The sequence below is a fragment of the Vulpes lagopus genome, chromosome 2 (assembly GCF_018345385.1).
Source record: "Vulpes lagopus strain Blue_001 chromosome 2, ASM1834538v1, whole genome shotgun sequence".
In the NCBI taxonomy this organism is placed as follows: Eukaryota; Metazoa; Chordata; class Mammalia; order Carnivora; family Canidae; genus Vulpes; species Vulpes lagopus.
Window position 1 is genome coordinate 130,873,459 of NC_054825.1, and position 19,020 is coordinate 130,892,478.

Genomic DNA, 19,020 nt, shown 5'->3' on the forward strand with positions numbered 1-19,020 from the left:
TCCCATTTTGGGTGCATAAATAAATAAAATTATTTTATTCTTGTTCAATTGTTCCCTTTATGATTATGTAGTATCCTTCTTTGTCTCTTGTTGTAGTCTCTTTTTTTAAAGTCTATTTGGTTCTATTTAAGTATTGCTATACACGGGCTTTCTTTTCTATTTGCTTCATAAGTGTTTTTCCATCCCTTCACTTTCAATCTGCATGTGTCTTCAGGTCTGAAATGAGTCTCTTGTAGGCAGGATACACATGGATCTTGGTTTTTATCCATTCTATCATCCTATGTCTTTTGATTGGTCTGTGTAGTCCATTTACATTCCAAGTAACTATTGATAGATATGTACTTATTGTTACTTGCTTTATGGTTGATTTTGCAGTTCTCTATTCTCTTGCTCCCTTCTTTCATAGTTTGTTTTCCTTAGTGAAGTTTTCTTTTCTCTATTATTTCTTAGAATAGTTTGATATATTTGGATACTTTTCTCTTTATTTTTTGTGTATCTATCACTGGTTTTTGGTTTGTGGTTAACCTTAGGTTTACATATAGCAACCTATGTACACAGCAATCTATATTAATTTGATGGCTAAAGTTTGAAGCCATTCTAAAAGCACTAAATTTTCACTCCTACTCCCACATTTTAGGATGTAGTGTCCTACTTTACATCCTTTTTTGGTGAATCCCTTGATCATTTCAAAGGTATACTTATTTTACAACTCTTGTGCTTCCTACTTCTCTTACTCCTGCTTATGGGTCTTTGCCTTTCTACCCAGAGACTCCCTCTTAAGATTTATTATAGAGCAATCGAGAGGCGGGGCAAGCTGGCGAAGAGTAGGGTCCCCAAGTCACCTGTCCCCACCAACTTACTTAGATAACTTTCAAATCATCCTGAAAACCTACGAATTCAGCCTGAGATTTAAAAAGAGTACAGTAGGAATGCTACAGTGAGAAGAGTTCGTGCTTCTATCAAGGTAGGAAGACAGAAAAAACGAAATAAAAAAGCATCCAAGGGGGATGCTTAGCCCGTGCCAGGCTAAGGCCGGGAGGCGAGTGCCCCCAGGACAGAAAAGCCCAGTCCCGGAGAAGCAGAAACTTTAACAATATTCCCGGACGGAACTCGGGCAGGATCCCAGGAGGGGCAGGGATATCCTCAGGCTCCCAGGGGCACTAAGAGGGGAACTGCGCCCCGGGGGAGAGAGTGCCACACACTGCAGGCCGAGCTCCCTAAAGGGCGGGAACGCGCCCCAGCTCAGGCAGCGGCTCCATGGGGAGGGGGCTGCGCGGCCCCGGGAGCGCAATTTCAGCAGTGCAGGCCCCGGAGCCCAGGGCACTGGGGGACACATCCCAAGATCTGGCGTTCCCCCCCGGGGCAGGCGGAGGCCAGGAGGCCACCGGGCAGCAAGGACAGTCCTGCCGCCGGTTGGTGCAGATTGGCGCCCCCCGCCCCCGGGGCATCCAGGACCCTGTGGACTAGAGCAGCGGTCGTTACTGCGGAAGCAGACTCCAGAGCTGGAGAGCTGGCTGCTGCCACTGTTGTTGTTCCTCTGGTGTCACCTTGTACCTGGGACTGAGCAGGGGCCTCACAGGATAAATAGATCCCACTGAGCCATGCACCTGGCAAGGGGCTGGACAGCTCCCCCAGGTGCACACACCTGAGAATCAGCACAGCAGGCCCCTCCCTCAGAAGACCAGATGGAAGGACAAGGGAAAAGCAAATTATTGACCAAGCAGCACTGGAAACTTCGAGGGGAAGTCGAGGGATTTACAGTATATAGAATCAGAGGATACTCCCCATTGTTTTTTGTTTACTGTTTGTTTCCCCGTGCCCCCCCGCCCCCTTTTTTCTCTCTTTTTCTCCTTTACTCCAGTACAACTTGTTTTTGGCCACTCTGCACTGACCAAAATGACTAGAAGGAAAAACTTACCACAAAACAAAGAACCTGAGACAGTACTCTCTCCCACAGAGTTACAAAATTTGGATTACAATTCAATGTCAGAAAGCCAATTCAGAAGCACAATTATAAAGCTACTGGTGGCTCTAAGAAAAGCATAAAGGATTCAAGAGACTTCATGACTACAGAATTTAGATCTAATCAGGCCGAAATTAAAAATCAATTAAATGAGATGCAATCCAAACTGGAGGTCCTAATGATGGTTAACGAGGTAGAATAATGAGTGAATGACATAGAAGACAAGTTGATGGCAAGGAAGGAAGCTGAGGAAAAAAGATAAAAACAATTAAAAGATCACGAAGATAGGTTAAGGGTAATATAAATGACAACCTCAGAGGAAAAATCGACATTTAATTGGGGTTCCAAGGACGTCGAAAGAGACAGAGGACCAGAAAATGTATTTGAAGAAATCATAGCTGAGAACCTCCCTAACTTGGGGAGGGAAACAGGCATTCAGATCCAGGAGATAGAGAGACACCATCCCCCCAAAATCAATAAAAACCGTTCCACACCTCGACATTTAATAATGAAACTTGCAAATTCCAAAGATAAAGAGAAGATCCTTAAAGCAGCAAGAGATAAAAGATCCCTAAACTTTATGGGAGATGTATTAGGTTAACAGCAGACCTCTCCAGAAACCTGGCAGGTCAGAAGGGGCTGGCAGGATATATTCAGGGTCCTAAATGAGAAGAACAGGCAGCCAAGAATACTCTATCCAGCAAGGCTTTCATTCAGAACAGAAGGAGAGATAAAGAGCTTCCAAGATAGGCAGAATCTGAAAGAATATGTGACCACCAAACCAGCTCTGCAAGAAATATTAAGGGGGACTCTGTAAAAGAAAGAGGAAGTCAAAGGAAACAATCCACAAAAACAGGGACTGAAGAGGTATCATGATGACACTAAATTCATAACTTTCAATAGTAACTCTGAATGTGAATGGGTTTAATGACCCCATCAAAAGGTGCAGGGTTTCAGACTGGATAAAAAAGTAAGACCCATCTATTTTCTGTCTACAAGAGACTCATTTTAGAAGTAAGGACTCTTACAGCCTGAAAACAAAAGGTTGGAGGACCATTTACCATTCAAATGGTCCTCAAAAGAAAGCAGGGGTAGCCATCCTTATATCAGATAAATTAAAGTTTATCCCAAAGACTGTAGTAAGAGATGAAGAAGGACACTATATCACACTTAAAGGATCTATCCAACAAGAGGACCTAAGGATCATGAATATTTATGCCCCTAATGTGGGAGCTGCCAAGTGTATCAATTAATAACCAGAGTTAAGACAATACAGAGATAATAATACACTTATACTCGGTGACTTGAACATAGTGAATACAATCAACAGGTATTCTAAGCACAACATCTTCAAAGAAACAAGAGCTTGAAATGATACACTGGACCAGATGGATTTCAGATATTTACAGAACTTTATGTCCAAACGCAACTGAATACACATTCTTCTCAAGTGCACATGGAACTTTCTCCAGAATGGACCACATACTGGGTCACAAATCAGGTCTTCACTGATACCAAAAGATTGGGATCGTACCCTGCATATTTTCAGATCATAATGCTCTGAAACTAGAACTCAATCACAAGAAGAAGTTTGGAAGGATTACAAACACGTGGAGGTTAAGGACCTTCCTTCTAAAAGATGAAAGAGTCAACCAGGAAATTAGAGAAGAATTAAAAGATTCATGGAAACTAATGAGAATGAAGATACAACAGTTCAAAATCTTTGGGATGCAGCAAAAGCAGTCCTGAGGGAGAAATACATCACAATACAAGCATCCATCCAAAAACCGGAAGGAACTCAAATACAAAAGCTAACCTTGCACCTAAAGGAACTGGAGAAAAAACAGCAAATAGATCCTACACTCAGCAGAAGAAGAGAATTAATAAAGATTCTAGCAGAACTCAATGAAATAGAGACCAAAAGAACTGTAGAACAGATCAATAAAACCAGGAGTTGGTTCTTTGAAAGAATAAGACAGATAAACCATTAGCCAGCCTTATTAAAAAGAAGAGAGAAAAGACTCAAATTAATACAATCATGAATGAGAAAGGAGAGATCACTACCAGTACCAAAGAAATACAAACGATTTTAAAAACGTATTATGAGCAGCTATACACCAATAAATTAGGCAATCTAGAAGAAATGGACGTATTTCTGGAAAACCACAAGCTACCAAAACTGGAACAAGAAGAAATAGAAAACCTGAATAGGCCAATAACCAGGGAGGAAATTGAAGCAGTCATCAAAAACCTCCTAAGACACAAAAGTCCAGGGCCAGATGGCTTCCCAGGGTAATTATATCAAACATTTAACGAAGAAACCATACCTATTCTACTAAATCTGTTCAGAAAGATAGAGATGGAGTACTTCCAAACTCGTTCTATGAGGCCAGCATCACCTTAATTCCAAAACCAAAGACCCCACCAAAAAGGAGAATTATAGACCAATATCCCTGATGAACATGGATGCAAAAATTCTCAACAAGATATTAGCCAATTGGATCCAACAGTACATTAAGAAGATTATTCACCATGACCAAGTGGGATTTATCCCCGGGATGCAAGGCTGATTCGACACTCATAAAGCAATCAATGTGACTGATCATATCAGCAAGAGAAAAAAAAAGGACCTATTGATACTCTCAATAGATGCAGAGAAAGCATTTGACAAAATACAGCATCTATTCCTGATCAAAACTCTTCAGAGTGTAGGGATAAAGGGAACATTCCTCAACATCTTAAAAACCATCTACAAAAAGCCCACAGCAAATATCATTCTCAATGGGGAAGCACTGGGAGCCTTTCCTCTAAGATCAGGAACACGAGAGGGATGCCCACTCTCACCACTGCTATTCAACATAGTACTAGAAGTCCTAGCCTCAGCAATCAGGCAACAAAAAGAAATAAAAGGCATTCAAATTGGCAAAGTCGTCAAACTCTCCCTCTTTGCAGATAATATGACACTGTACATATAAAACCCAAAAGCCTGCACCCCAAGATTGCTAGAACTCATACAGCAATTTAAGAGTGTGGCAGGATACAAAATCAATGCCCAGAAACAAGTGGCATTTCTAGACACTAACAATGAGACTGAAGAAAGAAATTAAGGAGTCAATCCCATTTACAATTGCACCCAAAAGCATAAGATACCTAGGAATACACCTAACCAAAGAGGTAAAAGATCTATACCCCAATAACTAAAAAAGTGTTCTGAAAGAAATTGAGAAAGACACAAAAGATGGAAAAATATTTCATGCTCATGGATTGGAAGAATTAATATTGTGAAAACGTCAATGTTACCCAGGGCAATGTACACATTTAATGCAATCCCTATCAAAATACTATGGATTTCTTCGGAGAGTTGGAACAAATCATCTTAAGATTTGTGTGGTATCAGAAAAGACCTTGAATAGCCAGGGTAGTATTAAAAAAGAAAACCATATCTGGGGGCATCACAATGCCAGATTTCAGGTTGTACTACAAAGCTGTGGTCATCAAGACAGTGTGGTACTGGAACAAAAACAGACACATAGATCAATGGAACAGAATAGAGAATCCAGAAGTGGACCCTCAATTCTATGGTCAACTAATATTAACTAATATTTGACAAAGTAGGAAAGACTATCCACTGGAAAAAGGACAGTCTCTTCAATAAACAATACTGGAAAAACTGGACATCCATGTGCAGAAGAATGAAACTAGACCATTCTCTTATACCATACACAAAGATAAATTCAAAATGGATGAAAGATCTAAATGTGAGACAAGATTCCATCAAAATCCTAGAGAGGCACACAGGCCACACCCTTTTTTAACTTGGCCACAGCAACTTCTTGCAAGATACATCCATGAAGGCAAGAGAAACAAAAGCAAAAATGAATTATTGAGACTTCATCAAGATAAAAGCTACTGCACAGCAAAAGAAACAAATCAACAAAACTAAAAGACAACCTACAGAATGGGAGAAGATATTTGCAAATGACGTTATCAGATAAAGGGCTAGTAGCCAAGATCTATAAAACTCAACAGCAAAGAAACAAACAATCCAATCATGAAATGGGCAAAAGACAGGAACAGAAATCTCACAGAGGAAGACATAGACATGGCCAACAAGCACATGAGAAAATGCTCCGCATCACTGGCTATCAGGGAAATACAAATCAAAATCACAATGGGATCCCACCTCACACCAGTGAGAATGGTGAAAATTAACAATACAGGAAACCACAAATGTTGGAGAGGATGTGGAGAAAGGGGAACCCTCCTGCACTGTTGGTGGGAATGTGAACTGGTGCAGCCACTCTGGAAAACTGTGTGGAGGTTCCTCAAAGAGTTAAAAACAGAGCTGCCCTACGACCCAGCAAATGCACTGCTGGGGATTTACACCAAAGATACAGATGCAGTGAAATGCTGGAACACCTGCACCCTAATGTTTATAGCAGCAATGTCCACAAGAGCCAAACGATGGAAGGAGCCTCGGTCCATCAAATGATGAATGGATAAAAAAGATGTGGTATATGTATACAATGGAATATGACTCAGCCATTAGAAATGACAAATACCCACCATTTGCTTCGATGTGGAGGGACCTGGAGGGTATCATGCTGAGTGAAATAAGTCAATCGGAAAAGGACAAAGATTATATGGTCTCATTCATTTGGGGAATATAAAAATTAGTGAAAAGGAATAAAGGGAAAGGAGAGAAAATAAGTGAAAATATCAGTGAGGGTGACAGAACATGAGAGACACCTAACTCTGGGAAATGAACAAGGGATAGTGGAAGGGGAGGTGGGAGGGGGGGGATAGGGGTGGCTGGGTGATGGGCGCTGAGGGGGGCACTTGTTGGGATGAGCACTGGGTGTTATGCTTTATGTTGGCAAATCGAACTCCAATAAAAAATTTTTTTTTAAATATTTCTTATAGAGCTGGCTTAGTGGTGAGGAATTCATTTAACTTTTGTCTACAAAACTCTTCATCTCTCCTTCAATTCTGAATGGTAGCCTTGTGGGACAGACTCAGTTGCAGGTTTTTGTTTTCTGTTAGCACTTTGAATATATCATGCCACTCCCTCTGGCCTGCAATGTTTCTGCTGAAAAATCAGCTGACAGCCTTATCGGATTTCCATTGTATATAACTGTCTTTTGTCTTGCTGCTTCATAAATTCTCTTTATCCCTACTTTTTGTCATTTTAATTAGGATATGTCTTTGGTGAATATTTCCTTGGGTTGATTTTGTTGGGGAATTTTTTGTTTCGTGGGTATGGATTTGCTTCCTTCCCTAGATTCAGGAAGTTTTCCACACTATTTCTTCAAATAATTTTCTTTCCCCTTTTTGCTCTCTTCTTCTAGGATCCCTATAATGTGAATATTGTTATACCTGACAATATTGCTAAATTCCCTTAATCTATTCTCATTTTTCATTACTCTTTTTTCTTTCTCTGTTTGGCTTGATGCCTTCCATTATTCTGATCTCCAGGTCATTAATCTGTTCTCCTGCTTCCTCTAGTCTACTATTCATTCCCTCTAGCGTATTTTTAATTTCAGTTACTGAGCTCTTTATCTCTGATGGCTTCTTTTCTGTATTACGTCTCTTTGTTGAGGATCTTGCTGAGATTTATCACTCTTTTCTCAAGTCCAGTGACTATCTTTATGATCATCACTTTGAATTTCCTATCAGGCATATTACATATCTGTTTCACTTAGGTCTCTTGCTGTGATTCCATCCATTTCTTTCATTTAGGACATATTCATCCATCTCTTCATTTTGTCAAACCTCTGAGTCTGTTTCTATGTGTTAGAAAAGTCAGCTGTCTCCTACTCTGGAAAGTAGTGGCCTTATGAGGAATACCTGTGTGGCAGTCAGTTGGGTGTCCAATTCTTGGGTTTTGTCTAGGTCGTGATCTTGGGGACATGAGATGGAGCCCGACAGTGCTCAATCTGTGAAGGCCTATGTCAGGCTCCATCTCAGTGCAGAGTCTGCTTACGACTCTCTCCCTATTCCCTCTCACCAAAATAAATAAATCCTAAAAAAAAAAAAAAAAAAAAAAGAAGTAGTGGCCTTATGAAGAGGTCCTGTGGTGCCCTGCAGTACAATGTCCTTTGTTCACCAGAACCTGGTGCTTCAGGGTGTCTCCTATGTGTGTTGTGTGCGCCCTACTGTTGTGACTGCGACATGTTTACCTTCAATCATCTACAATGGTTCTCTTTGTCTGCTGTGGGCAGGGTTTGGTCCCTGTGTTATTTATGGGCCAGTCTGCTGCCTTGGGCTTGATTTGGGTCAGACTAGGCATTTGCCAGAACTGAGGTCACATAGTACTCAGACCACTTTACCTGTGTCATCCCCTTAGCATCTTGTTGGTGGGTTGGGGCCTGCTTTCAGACCCTATGTATATCCCCAACCCACTGTGGGGCTACAGTTGGATCAATGTGTGTGATTTCTTGCCTTCTCCCCAAGGCAAGAGTCACTCTGAGGGGTGCTAAACCCCGTTGGGGATGCTTGTACACTGCCATGCTTGTGTTGCCACTTTAAATGAACTTCAATTGAGGATGTATTAGATGGGGGTGGGTATGCAAGTGAATGCAAGGAACAGCATGCAGTGTTAGCAACGTTTGTGCCAGTCTGATGTGGTGATGTAGTAGCTTTGGAAAAACTGCAAGGGTGTGTTGGAGGGGTCTGAAGAGCATGAGGGTGGGATGTGCTCTTAACAAGTTAGGTGGAGAGTGCACCACTGGTTCCCACTGGTGTGCTTCTCGGCTGGGTAGGTGGGAAGGGAAATGGCACCCGTCTGTTCTTTTGTTCTTAGAGAAATCTCCTAAGGATTCCTATCCCTGCCGCACACTTCCAAGCCCAGAAAATAAATTTCATTTCAAGATTAGAAACCATCCCCTTACCCAAATAAATTCTCAAACTGCTGCTTCTATGCTTTATTTCAGTGGGATTGTCATGCGGTCTCTTGAAAGGCAAAGACTCGGTTTCCTATTGCCCTCTACCTTAGAGCTGAGCCTGATGGCTTTTAAAGTTTCAAGCCTTAAGCACCACTGATTTTAAAAACGCAAGAAGTTGAGCCCTTCTGGATTTCAAAGCCAAATATTACGGCAATTCATCTTTCCAGTGTAGGTCCCTCATGCCTCCATGTGGGGTCTACTCCTCTTCCCTCTCTGCTACCTTCAGTGTTCCTCACTCCTGGAGATAGCTCTGGGAGTCAGGTTCAGTTTCTGACCGTGTCTTTGCCCCTCCTACCCTCGTCCAAGTGGCTTCTTCTCTATATTTAGCTGTGGAGAGTCTGTTCTGCCAGTCTTCAGGTTGTTTTCTGGGTTATTTACACTGATACGGGTGTTATAAAGTGTATCTCTAAAATAAGGTAAGCCTAGGATCCTTCTACTCTGCCACCTTTCCCGGAATCCCCTTAGTCCCTTGTTTTAGTGGAACACATATACCAGTAATACCTTCAAAAACTTCTGGGAGATTAATTTTGAGACTTTAAATCCTAGTATTATTTTTCTTCACAATTAAATGACAGTTTGAAACTAGGATTCAAGATTAAAAACCATTCTTCCAGTCAAATTCTGAAAATATTGCTCCATCCTCTTTTAATCACAACTCTGAGATATAATTAACGTATATCTTATTAAAAGTGTATAATTTAGGGATCCCTGGGTGGCGCAGCAGTTTGGCGCCTGCCTTTGACCCAGGGCGCGATTCTGGAGACCCGGGATCGAATCCCACATCGGGCTCCCGGTGCACGGAGCCTGCTTCTCCCTCTGCCTGTGTCTCTGCCTCTCTCTCTCGCTGTGTGTGACTATCATAAATAAATTAAAAAAAAAAAAATTTTAAAAAGTGTACAATTTAAAATATAAATATCTCTTTATAGTGAGTTTTAAGAATCAAAATTGCTACATATTATCTAAAATGTTAACTTCGCTGCAACTTATACAACAAAGGTACATTATTCTTTCATTTTAAGAAATATTTCATAAATACAATCTACCACCAATGTGCCAACTCTGTAGAGAAACACAAACAGGACAGTTCTTGACCTGAAATATTGTCATGAAAGGACAGACAGGTAAACAATTATAATATGATGTACTAAAAAAATGTTATACAGAGGTATGTATGAGTGCAAGGAGACCACAGAGGGTATAGGCCAACTATTCAGGAAATACTATGTACCTGAAGAGATGATGTCTCAATGGAGTAAAGGAAGAGGTGATTTAAAAAAAAGAATGTATTGCTTACATTACAGAATGATCATCAGATATTAAATATTCACAGCCCAAACCATAATAAACAGGAGATAGTCAAGTTTTATAGTCCAATTTCTGGTCTATAATAAATTTTAAAGGAAAGCATAAACACTTTATATAAAAAGTCTATGGACTTAAACATTCCGAGGTTCAAACAGATGAACTTAAAAGAAATTTTAGAACAAACCAAACTCTATACATTCTAGATGGGTAAGGAAAAAAAAGAGGAAGGGTAAAACAATTACCTCCTTTTGTAGTATCATTCTGAGCCTGGATGCCATGATGCAATGAATTGTGAATGGCAGAAAGAAGATCTGCTGCTTGAACCATCAATTTTTGAGCTTCTGCAACAGCACTGGTCTAGCAAATAAATCACCAAAAACATTCTTACATATTCTTTCACTGAAAGATATACATTAAATAGGAAAATCCTATAAACAATAATGAAATTAAATGTTATAATGACATCGGTTTTCACAAACTATTCACTTATTACAGGATGCTCAGATCCTGTTAGGATAGAAATTTTTTTTTTTCCCCCATTTCTGTTCTGGTAGGAGCCATTTAAAAATAATAGGAAACATCTTTGGCTTATTCTTTGTCTTATATTTTAAAAAAAGAAAGGAAAAAAACTAAGTTGCAGTCAACTGGAAAATTGCAACTTTTCTACTATCCCATTCATTAAGGTGAAATTTAAAAAGCAGGAAAAAAGAGACTTAGAAGTTAGATCAATTGTAAAAGGTTGGATCTCTACTCACCACTTCCTAATTATCCACAAATTAGTCTATAATTGATTTGAGTTAATGCAAATACACATGAAGAAAAAATATTCACCATCTAGAGCTTTTTTGGTTCTACACAAATCCAACAGTTAATTATTGAACTGAATGAAAGAAGTCTACCTAAAATTCTGATTTTTGCTTTCTCCTTTTCAATTCGCAAAGTAGGACTATACACAAGCAATGGCAGTTTCTATTATTGTACCACTAATATGTAATATAAAACACTATTTTAGATATCAATGGATATGGATATGTTAGAGTAGAATGTAAATCCCTGTGACTTTTTGAGAAAATTATCTAATATCTCTAAAAAATATATGAAATATATATATATAATATATATATGAAATATACCAAACACCGTATATGTGTGATTGGAGGTGTTTCAATGGAAAAGTTTCAGAACTACTTGAATAATGCACCATGTCAGTGGCTCAGCAATTGAGCATCTGCCTTTGGCTCAGGGCATGATCCCAGGTCTGGGGACTGAGTCCCACATCAGGCTCCCTGCTGGAGCCTGCTTCTCCCTCTGCCTAGGTCTCTGCCTCTATCTGTGTCTCTCATGAATAAATTTAAAAAAAAAAAAAAAAAAAGCACCACGTCCTGCTTTCTCTCCCGCCCCCACAAAAAGTTCACTGAAATAGATTACAGTAAATGTTCTTACCTCTTTCTTAGTAAAGGCTATAAGCACTGTCAATAACACTCGAGTGAATTTCACCCTGCTGAATACTGCTAAACACTGCTGGTGCTAAAAAATAAGAAAGGACTAGAAGTTAAAAGATGCAAAGTCTGTTGAAGGAATTTCATTTTAAAATATAGTGTCATAAGTCCTAAATTTCAAAGCTAATAACTTACTATATTACAAACACCTACACTAACAGTATTTTAAATGCCTGAAAAATGAGCTGCAGAAAATAAAAAGTTTGTTCTATTGAAACAGAAATATAAAGCTCTGTATCAATGGGATGGATTTTTCCTTAAAAAGTTAGACTATTACCTCAAAAACTAATTTCATTAGCATTTTAAATAGGACTGATAAAAAGATTCTTTAAGCAGCATCAGAAAATTACAGATCTCAACAAAGGTTCAGTACTTTTCATACTGTCCAAGTTCTTGAGTTTTGCCAAGTTTTGACATATCATCTGTAAAAAATCATTTTCTTCCTACCTCACAGGAATACTGAAGAGCTTTGAAATCATGAATTTGAAAGAGCTGTATTATCATTCTATCAAAAAAAGTACAAGGGAAATAAAATCCCTTGCAATGTCCAATTTTTAAAGAAATACCTTAAAAAGGGCTTCCATAAATTATAACGCAGTTCATAAAACTACAACATTAAGAGGTAGACTTCTCTCATATTATCTACCAGAAAATAAGTTCAATTACTTCCAGTTCAACTTCTGGATCTCTTTCTTCTCCTTGTCGACTTCGAGTACTCTAAAATTTTAAAAAATGTGAATTAAAATAAACACAAATATGTAAAAATACAAGGTAAAGTGCTAAACCTAATTTATTGAGTACACACAAGAATCTATTTTTAAGAAAAATATTTGGGAGAAAAAAGCTGTATCTAGTATTTATTTTCCTCCTATTAATACTATATACAGAAAGTTCATTTTGATATAAATTATAAAGATCACACAGAAGAGTAAGGTATTAAAAACATCAAAAGCAAAAGAATGAAATAAGTACATGACACATCATACTGTTTTCTTTTTAAAAGGACATATTAATTGAAAGTCTTGATGTTCTCAATACTAACCCTGTTTGAAAAAAACAGTAACCTTTACAAAAATCACATCATAAAAATAAAATCACGTGGTAAATGCTGACTGTTCCACACTAACATGCAAAACCTCTTGTAAAGCATAACTGTGACTGGCTACTTAGACAACTGTAGGGCAGCAGTACAGGAAGATATGGCAGAAGATTCGGGAGCAAGGCCTGCGCTGCCACTCCCTAGTGGCAAGCCCTTCAGGAGACTCAGTTTACTTAACTCTTTTAAGCTGTATTTTTCTCACCTAAAAATAGGACACTATATGCATTTTATTGCCTAATTCGCTGCTTAATTATAAACATCAACTATTTATGGTAACAATAAGGTAGTAATATAAAATTGCTTTGATAACCATGGTTTTCAGCAGATTTGGGGCACGACCATTTACTGAGGTCTACTGTGCTGCAGACCTTGTAATAGCTGTTGAAGAAGACAGTCCTTAACTTTGAGGAACTTAAAATTCTAGAATATTATGCTATTCTTAAAAGAGCATACTATAATTCTAAAACACTGGCAAAAAAAATGGTTAAAATTTCAATACCTGAAAGGGACATTAATTCACCAGAAACAACTTCCTCTAGCTGTCCTCAAATTAATTGCAAAAAAGACACAGCATATAGAAAGGAAGCTGTTGGTCCTCCTTACACTCGCTATTTGTAATTAGCTAAGGTAACTTGACATTTAGAAAAATACAAAAATCCTATACCAAAACAAAGAGAAAAGAAATATACCTTTACTCTTCTTTGCAGGTCATCCTCCACATCTTTTAGCATGCCTAAAAAGAGAGATGATGAGTTTAAAGAGGAAATATAAATCCAAATACAAAACTTGTGAATCATCTTATAAATTGTTTTACCTGTAACTCGAAGGTCTGTCACACTGTTAGCCATTTTAAATCCATATGTCATTGACTGAAAATCTTCCTGTACAGGAAAGGAATAATTAGGCCCTTGAGTAGTAGCAAAACTTTTCATTATATTTCTCTTACAAAATCACTATTTGCTAACATGAACACAGTAATGAAATGTCATCTGCTTGTCTAAATACTGCTATCATATATCCATGCTTTCCCCAGAGTATCCTTAAAAACACCATATTCTAATGCTATCTCCACCTTTAATCATCTGTCCTTAGGGCAATTTAAATATACTTGGATGTAGTATGCTAACTTGCAAAATAAGGTTAATGCTAATAATATCAGAAAACAAAAATTCCCACTTACAAAGTATTCTCACTTTCCCAAGTGAACAGTAAATACACAGTAATTACTGCTAGATAAGGTTGCAAGATTTAAACAAGACTTTTGCTTCAAAAATTATCATATACTTATTTACACACTGTTAGGCCACAAAAGTTAAGCCTTCTCAAATAGAATTACTCAGAGATAGCAAACGCATACTTCCACTTCGGCCCCACTGTAAAGAGAAAATTATTCATACATGGATTCCCATCTACAAAGTCATTTAAAATTTACTGCTGAAACATTAACAGATTAAGTAGTTTGCTAGACTCACTTTAAAAACTAAGTATCATTTGGCTGATTTGATTAAGTCACAAGAGTCTATAAAAGGAATGTTTCTGTTATAATTCTTATAAAAATGTATACAGAAGCCTAATATAATGGAATAAGGCATATATTTACAGCAATGGCCAAAACTATGGCAACATTTCTGTGGGTTCTTAACAAAAACATCAGTGAGCACATAATCCAGATCATACTACTGTACTATACTGTCATACTGTCTGTACTATAGTACATACGTACTATAATACGTGTTACAAACAGAAAGGGAGAAAAAAAAACAATGTCCCTGGGTTCAAAGAACTGATGTTAGTTGTATTACAGGACTCACAGGATTGAGTCTTTAAAAATCTCAGGTTGTGTTACAGAGCTATAAGCTTATCCTCTAAGTAAAGTTTATACTCTATCTCTACTAGGCCACCAAATAGGACTCTCACATTTTACACATTTAAAAGGAACTCTCCCAGCGTTTACCATGTTGCTAAATGGCACCTCCAACCACCCAGTTACTCTGACTGAAAACCTGCCCCACAATTCCACTCGTTTTTTTTTTTTTTTAAGGATTTTATTTATTCTATTCATGAGAGAGAGAGAGAGAGGCAGAGACACAGGCAGAGGGAGAAGCAGGCTCCATGCAGGGAGCCTGACATGGGACTCGATCCCAGGACTCCGGGATCACGCCCCAGGCTGAAGGCAGGCGCTAAACCGCTAAGCCACCCAAGGATCCCACTTTTTTTTTTTTTTTTAAAGAGAAAGAGAGAAGGCGCACATGTGCAGGGGAGAGGGAGAAAGAGAATCTCAGAAAAAGCGAGAGAGAGAGAGAGAGAGAGAGAGAGAGAGAGAGAGAATCTCAAGTAGACTCCACACCCAGTGTGGAGCCTGATGCAGGGCTCCATCTTAAGACCCTCATCATGACCCGAGCCAAAATCAAGTTGGACACTTAACCGAGCCCTCCTCTCGTTTTTCCATGCCTTGTATCCAACCATCAGAAAACCCAAAAGGCTCGACCTTCAATTTCTCACCTAAGCATAACTCTCACTTTTCACAATTCTCTCTACTGAAGTCATCACCCTCTCTCACTTCTATACTGCTTCCACACAAGTCCCTCCCTTCCATGCTTATCCCTGCAATAATTTATTCACTGCCAGAAGCCAAAGAGATTGCTTTAAAATAAATGATTTCACATCATGTCCTACTCAGAACCTTTCAACTGTTTCCCTGCTCACAGGAAAATCCAGAAACCCACGTGGACTGAGGCCTATCACCAATCACCATGCAGCCCTGGCCTCCCTTCTCCAACCTCATTCCCTTCCACCTACAATTCTTCACCTTCAATGCATTGTCACACAGGCCTTCTTGTCATCCCTTGGACACATCAAACAGATTCTCTTCTCAGGACCTCTATACTTGCTACCTCTCCCCACAAAGAGTTTCTTCCTAACGTTTTCAGGGCCCCATCCCTCCCTATATTACAGCCTCTGTTCCAATGTCAATTCCTCATACAGAGGTTTGCCCTATGCATTCTCTTTAAAACAGCACCCTCCACCATTTTACATGTGCTGTCTCTGCTTTACTCTTCTTCACAGAACTTAACAACACTTGACATTATATATTTGCTTAATGACACACTATCTGTCCCAAGGAATGCATAATCAATGATATTAAGTCTCTGATGTAGTCACTGCTTTATATCCAGGGCTTAGAATTTTACTTGACACAAAGTACCATTAAAAAAAAAGTCAAATGGGGATCCCTGGGTGGCGCAGCGGTTTGGCGCCTGCCTTTGGCCCAGGGCGCGATCCTGGAGACCCAGGATCGAATCCCACATCAGGCTCCCGGTGCATGGAGCCTGCTTCTCCCTCCGCCTCTCTCTCTCTCTCTCTCTCTGTGACTATCATAAATAAATAAAAATTAAAAAAAAAAAGTCAAATGAATGATGACCTACTGTAGGGCAGAGGTCATCTTCCTAAGTAGATCAGGTTGGCTACAAGATACCTGGGGGAGTGGTAAAGATTGTGGCAGACTAGAGAATGCACACGTAAAGGAAGCCAGCTGCTACTTACCTTATTAAGTAATGAATGCAAGGCTAATGTTTTTCAGAATATCTAATTTAATGTAAAATTCTCCAATTTTTAAATGTTACTAATTTTTTACAAATCAAATAGACCAACACTGTGAAAACAAAACACACCAGTATGCCCTACTTAAGCACTGCTGTCCAAGAGGAGTCTAATGAAAAGCATCGTCACAGAGTATCATAGGTCTGTGAAATAAATAGTAGTTTCAGTAACAAGAACTTAATCCAAGTCATTGGAGGACTGAAGCAGAGGAGTTCTATAAACAGATGCTACCATTAAAAGAGTACTCTTGAAACCCTGTAGATTCAACAAGGACAAAAGTCAACATAAAACCAGGGAGACCAGATACTGGACACCACCCAATAATGCAAGCAGGAGCTGATGGTGATTTGATGAGATTATAAGTGATGAGAAGTTGCTGAAATCAGGATATATTGAAAAGGTAAAGCCAACATGATGTGCCAATGAAGTGAATGTGGGGTATGAGGTAAACTGTGCAATCAAGGATTATTTTTAGGTGTTTGGTCTGAGGAACTCGTATATGATGGTACAATTTATTGAGATAGGGCAGATTTTCAGAGGAAGAGGTTTAAAGGCAGAGATGGAGTACAATTTTAGTATGTTACATTTATAATTTTTTAGGTATCCAAGTGAAGATTTCAGGCAGGTACTTGTGGGAGTCTGAAAATCAGGGGAGGAATCAAGACTAGAGGACACTGACTAAAGAAGAAGATACAGAGGAGCCCAGGAATAAGTCCCAGCATCCAGAGAAGCAAGCACAGGAAACAGGTTAACCAGTGAGGAAGACAGAAACCAAGAGACAGCTATACCAGGAAGACGAGGAGAGGTCAACTGTGTAAAATGAGGCTGATGGCTGGAGAGGGAGAGGGGTGAGAACAATGGATTTAGCAAGACGGTTATCATTAAGGAACTTGTTAAGACTAGCTTCTGTGCAGTTGTAGAAAAAGAATGACCAATAAAAAAAATAAGTAAATATTTATAGCTCATTCAAGAAATTTTTTTTGCATAGGGTAGCAGAGAAATGACACTAGATAAGGAGCCATGGGATCCAGGTGATTTTTGTTTTAAATTGAACGATATTTAAGCATGTTTATATGCCAAAAGAATAATATAGTAGGGAAGGAGATACTAATAATGCATAACAAAGAATGGTTAATGACTGCAGCAGGCCAGAGACAGAATCTAGAACACAAGTGGAAGATAAGCTAAGATGGTCAGGGGAACTGCATTTTCACAAGATAGAAAGAAGGCAGATGATGTGGGTACCAACACAGGTTAGCAACATATGATTGTGAGAAGATAGAGCACTTCAACCTACATCTGATTCCATCTAATATTTCATTAAGGTACAAAGTAAACACAGAAAAGAGGGTTGTCAATAGAGGTTTTGTGAAGTAAAATATGTGGAGAAGTCACTGAGAGGCTGTTAAAGAAAGTTTACCACAGAAGTGTTGTAGGATAGGACTGTCTCTAGTGCTGAGTGCCCATCTGAGATTTGCAGTCCTAAAATTAAAGTGAGAATAGACACACAGATGTGGGTTTTTTCTAGCAGCCTTCTGCTGTTTGGGTGCAAGCAGCAAGCAGGCAGATGGTTGGGATTTTGCCATATAAGTGACACATTATGAGACAAGAGGGGCAAGGGAATCAAGGGTGTTTGAGAAAGAATGATTTTACCACTGGACCATGGACACAACAGAAGTAACAGAGAAAACTAAAGGAGCAGCATCTGGAAACTGGAGGTCTCTGTGGAACTGAAGGATAGCAAGAGTAGGGGAATCAGAGTAAGGGAGCCAGAAAGTAAGTGACAGAGAGCAAAGGGTGGTATTTTTTTTTTTTAAATAAAGATTTTTATTTATTAGAGCGAGAGAAAGTGAGAGAGTACAAGCAGGGAGAGCGGCAGGCAGAGGGAGAGGGAGAAGCAGGGAGCCCAATGTGGGGTTCAATCCCAGGACCCTGGGTTCATGACTTGAGCTGGAGGCAGACAGTTAACTGAAAAGGGTAGCAGTTCTGAAATCAAGAATTTGGAGGTGTGGACGAGTAAGGAAAATGTTCTCCTTATTCATTTCTGAACCATTCTCAGAACACAGAATGTACCCAGGGGTACAATGGCAAAATACAATCACAGCCACTATAGAGCCTATTATCCACTGAGAGGATGAGGATGTCCTGAGAAATAAAGCCCCACGTTCTTTATTGTACTTTACAATGTCTTTACAATACTGCCAAGATATAACTGCAGAAAGTTATCAGGGGTATTCAGGGTCCTATAAAACATAGCATTTAAAACAATGCATCTCCACAAGGAAATCTGGAATAGTAAAACATTTATAATCATAACTGTAGCAGAACACTCAATATCAGCACTAAATGTGATTCCAACCAAATCAGTGATCTTGATTGTACTAATAATGTAATATTCTAAGAAAGTAAAATTTTTTCAATCCCTTCTAAAACAAAAATTACAATATATCAGTTATCATTCATTACTACTTTAAAAATTTATTTCACCGACAAAATACTTGCATAAAGATTTCAGGTGCTCCTGAAACGACTTGATCCATTCACCCAAATCTGAGTGCATTCAACAGACCAGATACTGAGTAACACAGTATAAAGCTACAAGTAAGGGTA

General features: G+C 39.0%; 2 protein-coding genes across 11 annotated transcripts in view; one reads left to right on the forward strand and one right to left on the reverse strand.

Annotated features, from left to right (window-relative positions):
* The window catches only part of GOLM1 (golgi membrane protein 1), a 123,715-nt gene extending 106,914 nt beyond the window's left edge, over window positions 1–16,801 (forward strand). For 5 of the 7 annotated variants that reach the window (XM_041746570.1, XM_041746568.1, XM_041746569.1 and 2 more), the window contains one exon: window positions 16,672–16,795. In XM_041746570.1, the coding sequence (XP_041602504.1) occupies window positions 16,672–16,772 (101 nt within the window). In that variant the 3' untranslated portion in view covers window positions 16,773–16,795. Of the gene's footprint in view, window positions 1–16,671 lie in introns of all 7 variants that reach the window. The other 2 variants (XM_041746571.1, XM_041746564.1) reach the window with 2 other exon arrangements.
* The window catches only part of NAA35 (N-alpha-acetyltransferase 35, NatC auxiliary subunit), a 106,406-nt gene that overhangs the window by 51,769 nt on the left and 35,617 nt on the right, over window positions 1–19,020 (reverse strand). For all 4 annotated transcript variants that reach the window (XM_041746563.1, XM_041746561.1, XM_041746560.1 and 1 more), the window contains 5 exons: window positions 13,625–13,691; window positions 13,500–13,543; window positions 12,378–12,428; window positions 11,656–11,739; window positions 10,455–10,569 (listed from right to left, as the gene is read on the reverse strand). In XM_041746563.1, the coding sequence (XP_041602497.1) occupies window positions 10,455–10,569; window positions 11,656–11,739; window positions 12,378–12,428; window positions 13,500–13,543; window positions 13,625–13,691 (361 nt within the window). The remainder of the gene's footprint in view (window positions 1–10,454; window positions 10,570–11,655; window positions 11,740–12,377; window positions 12,429–13,499; window positions 13,544–13,624; window positions 13,692–19,020) is intronic.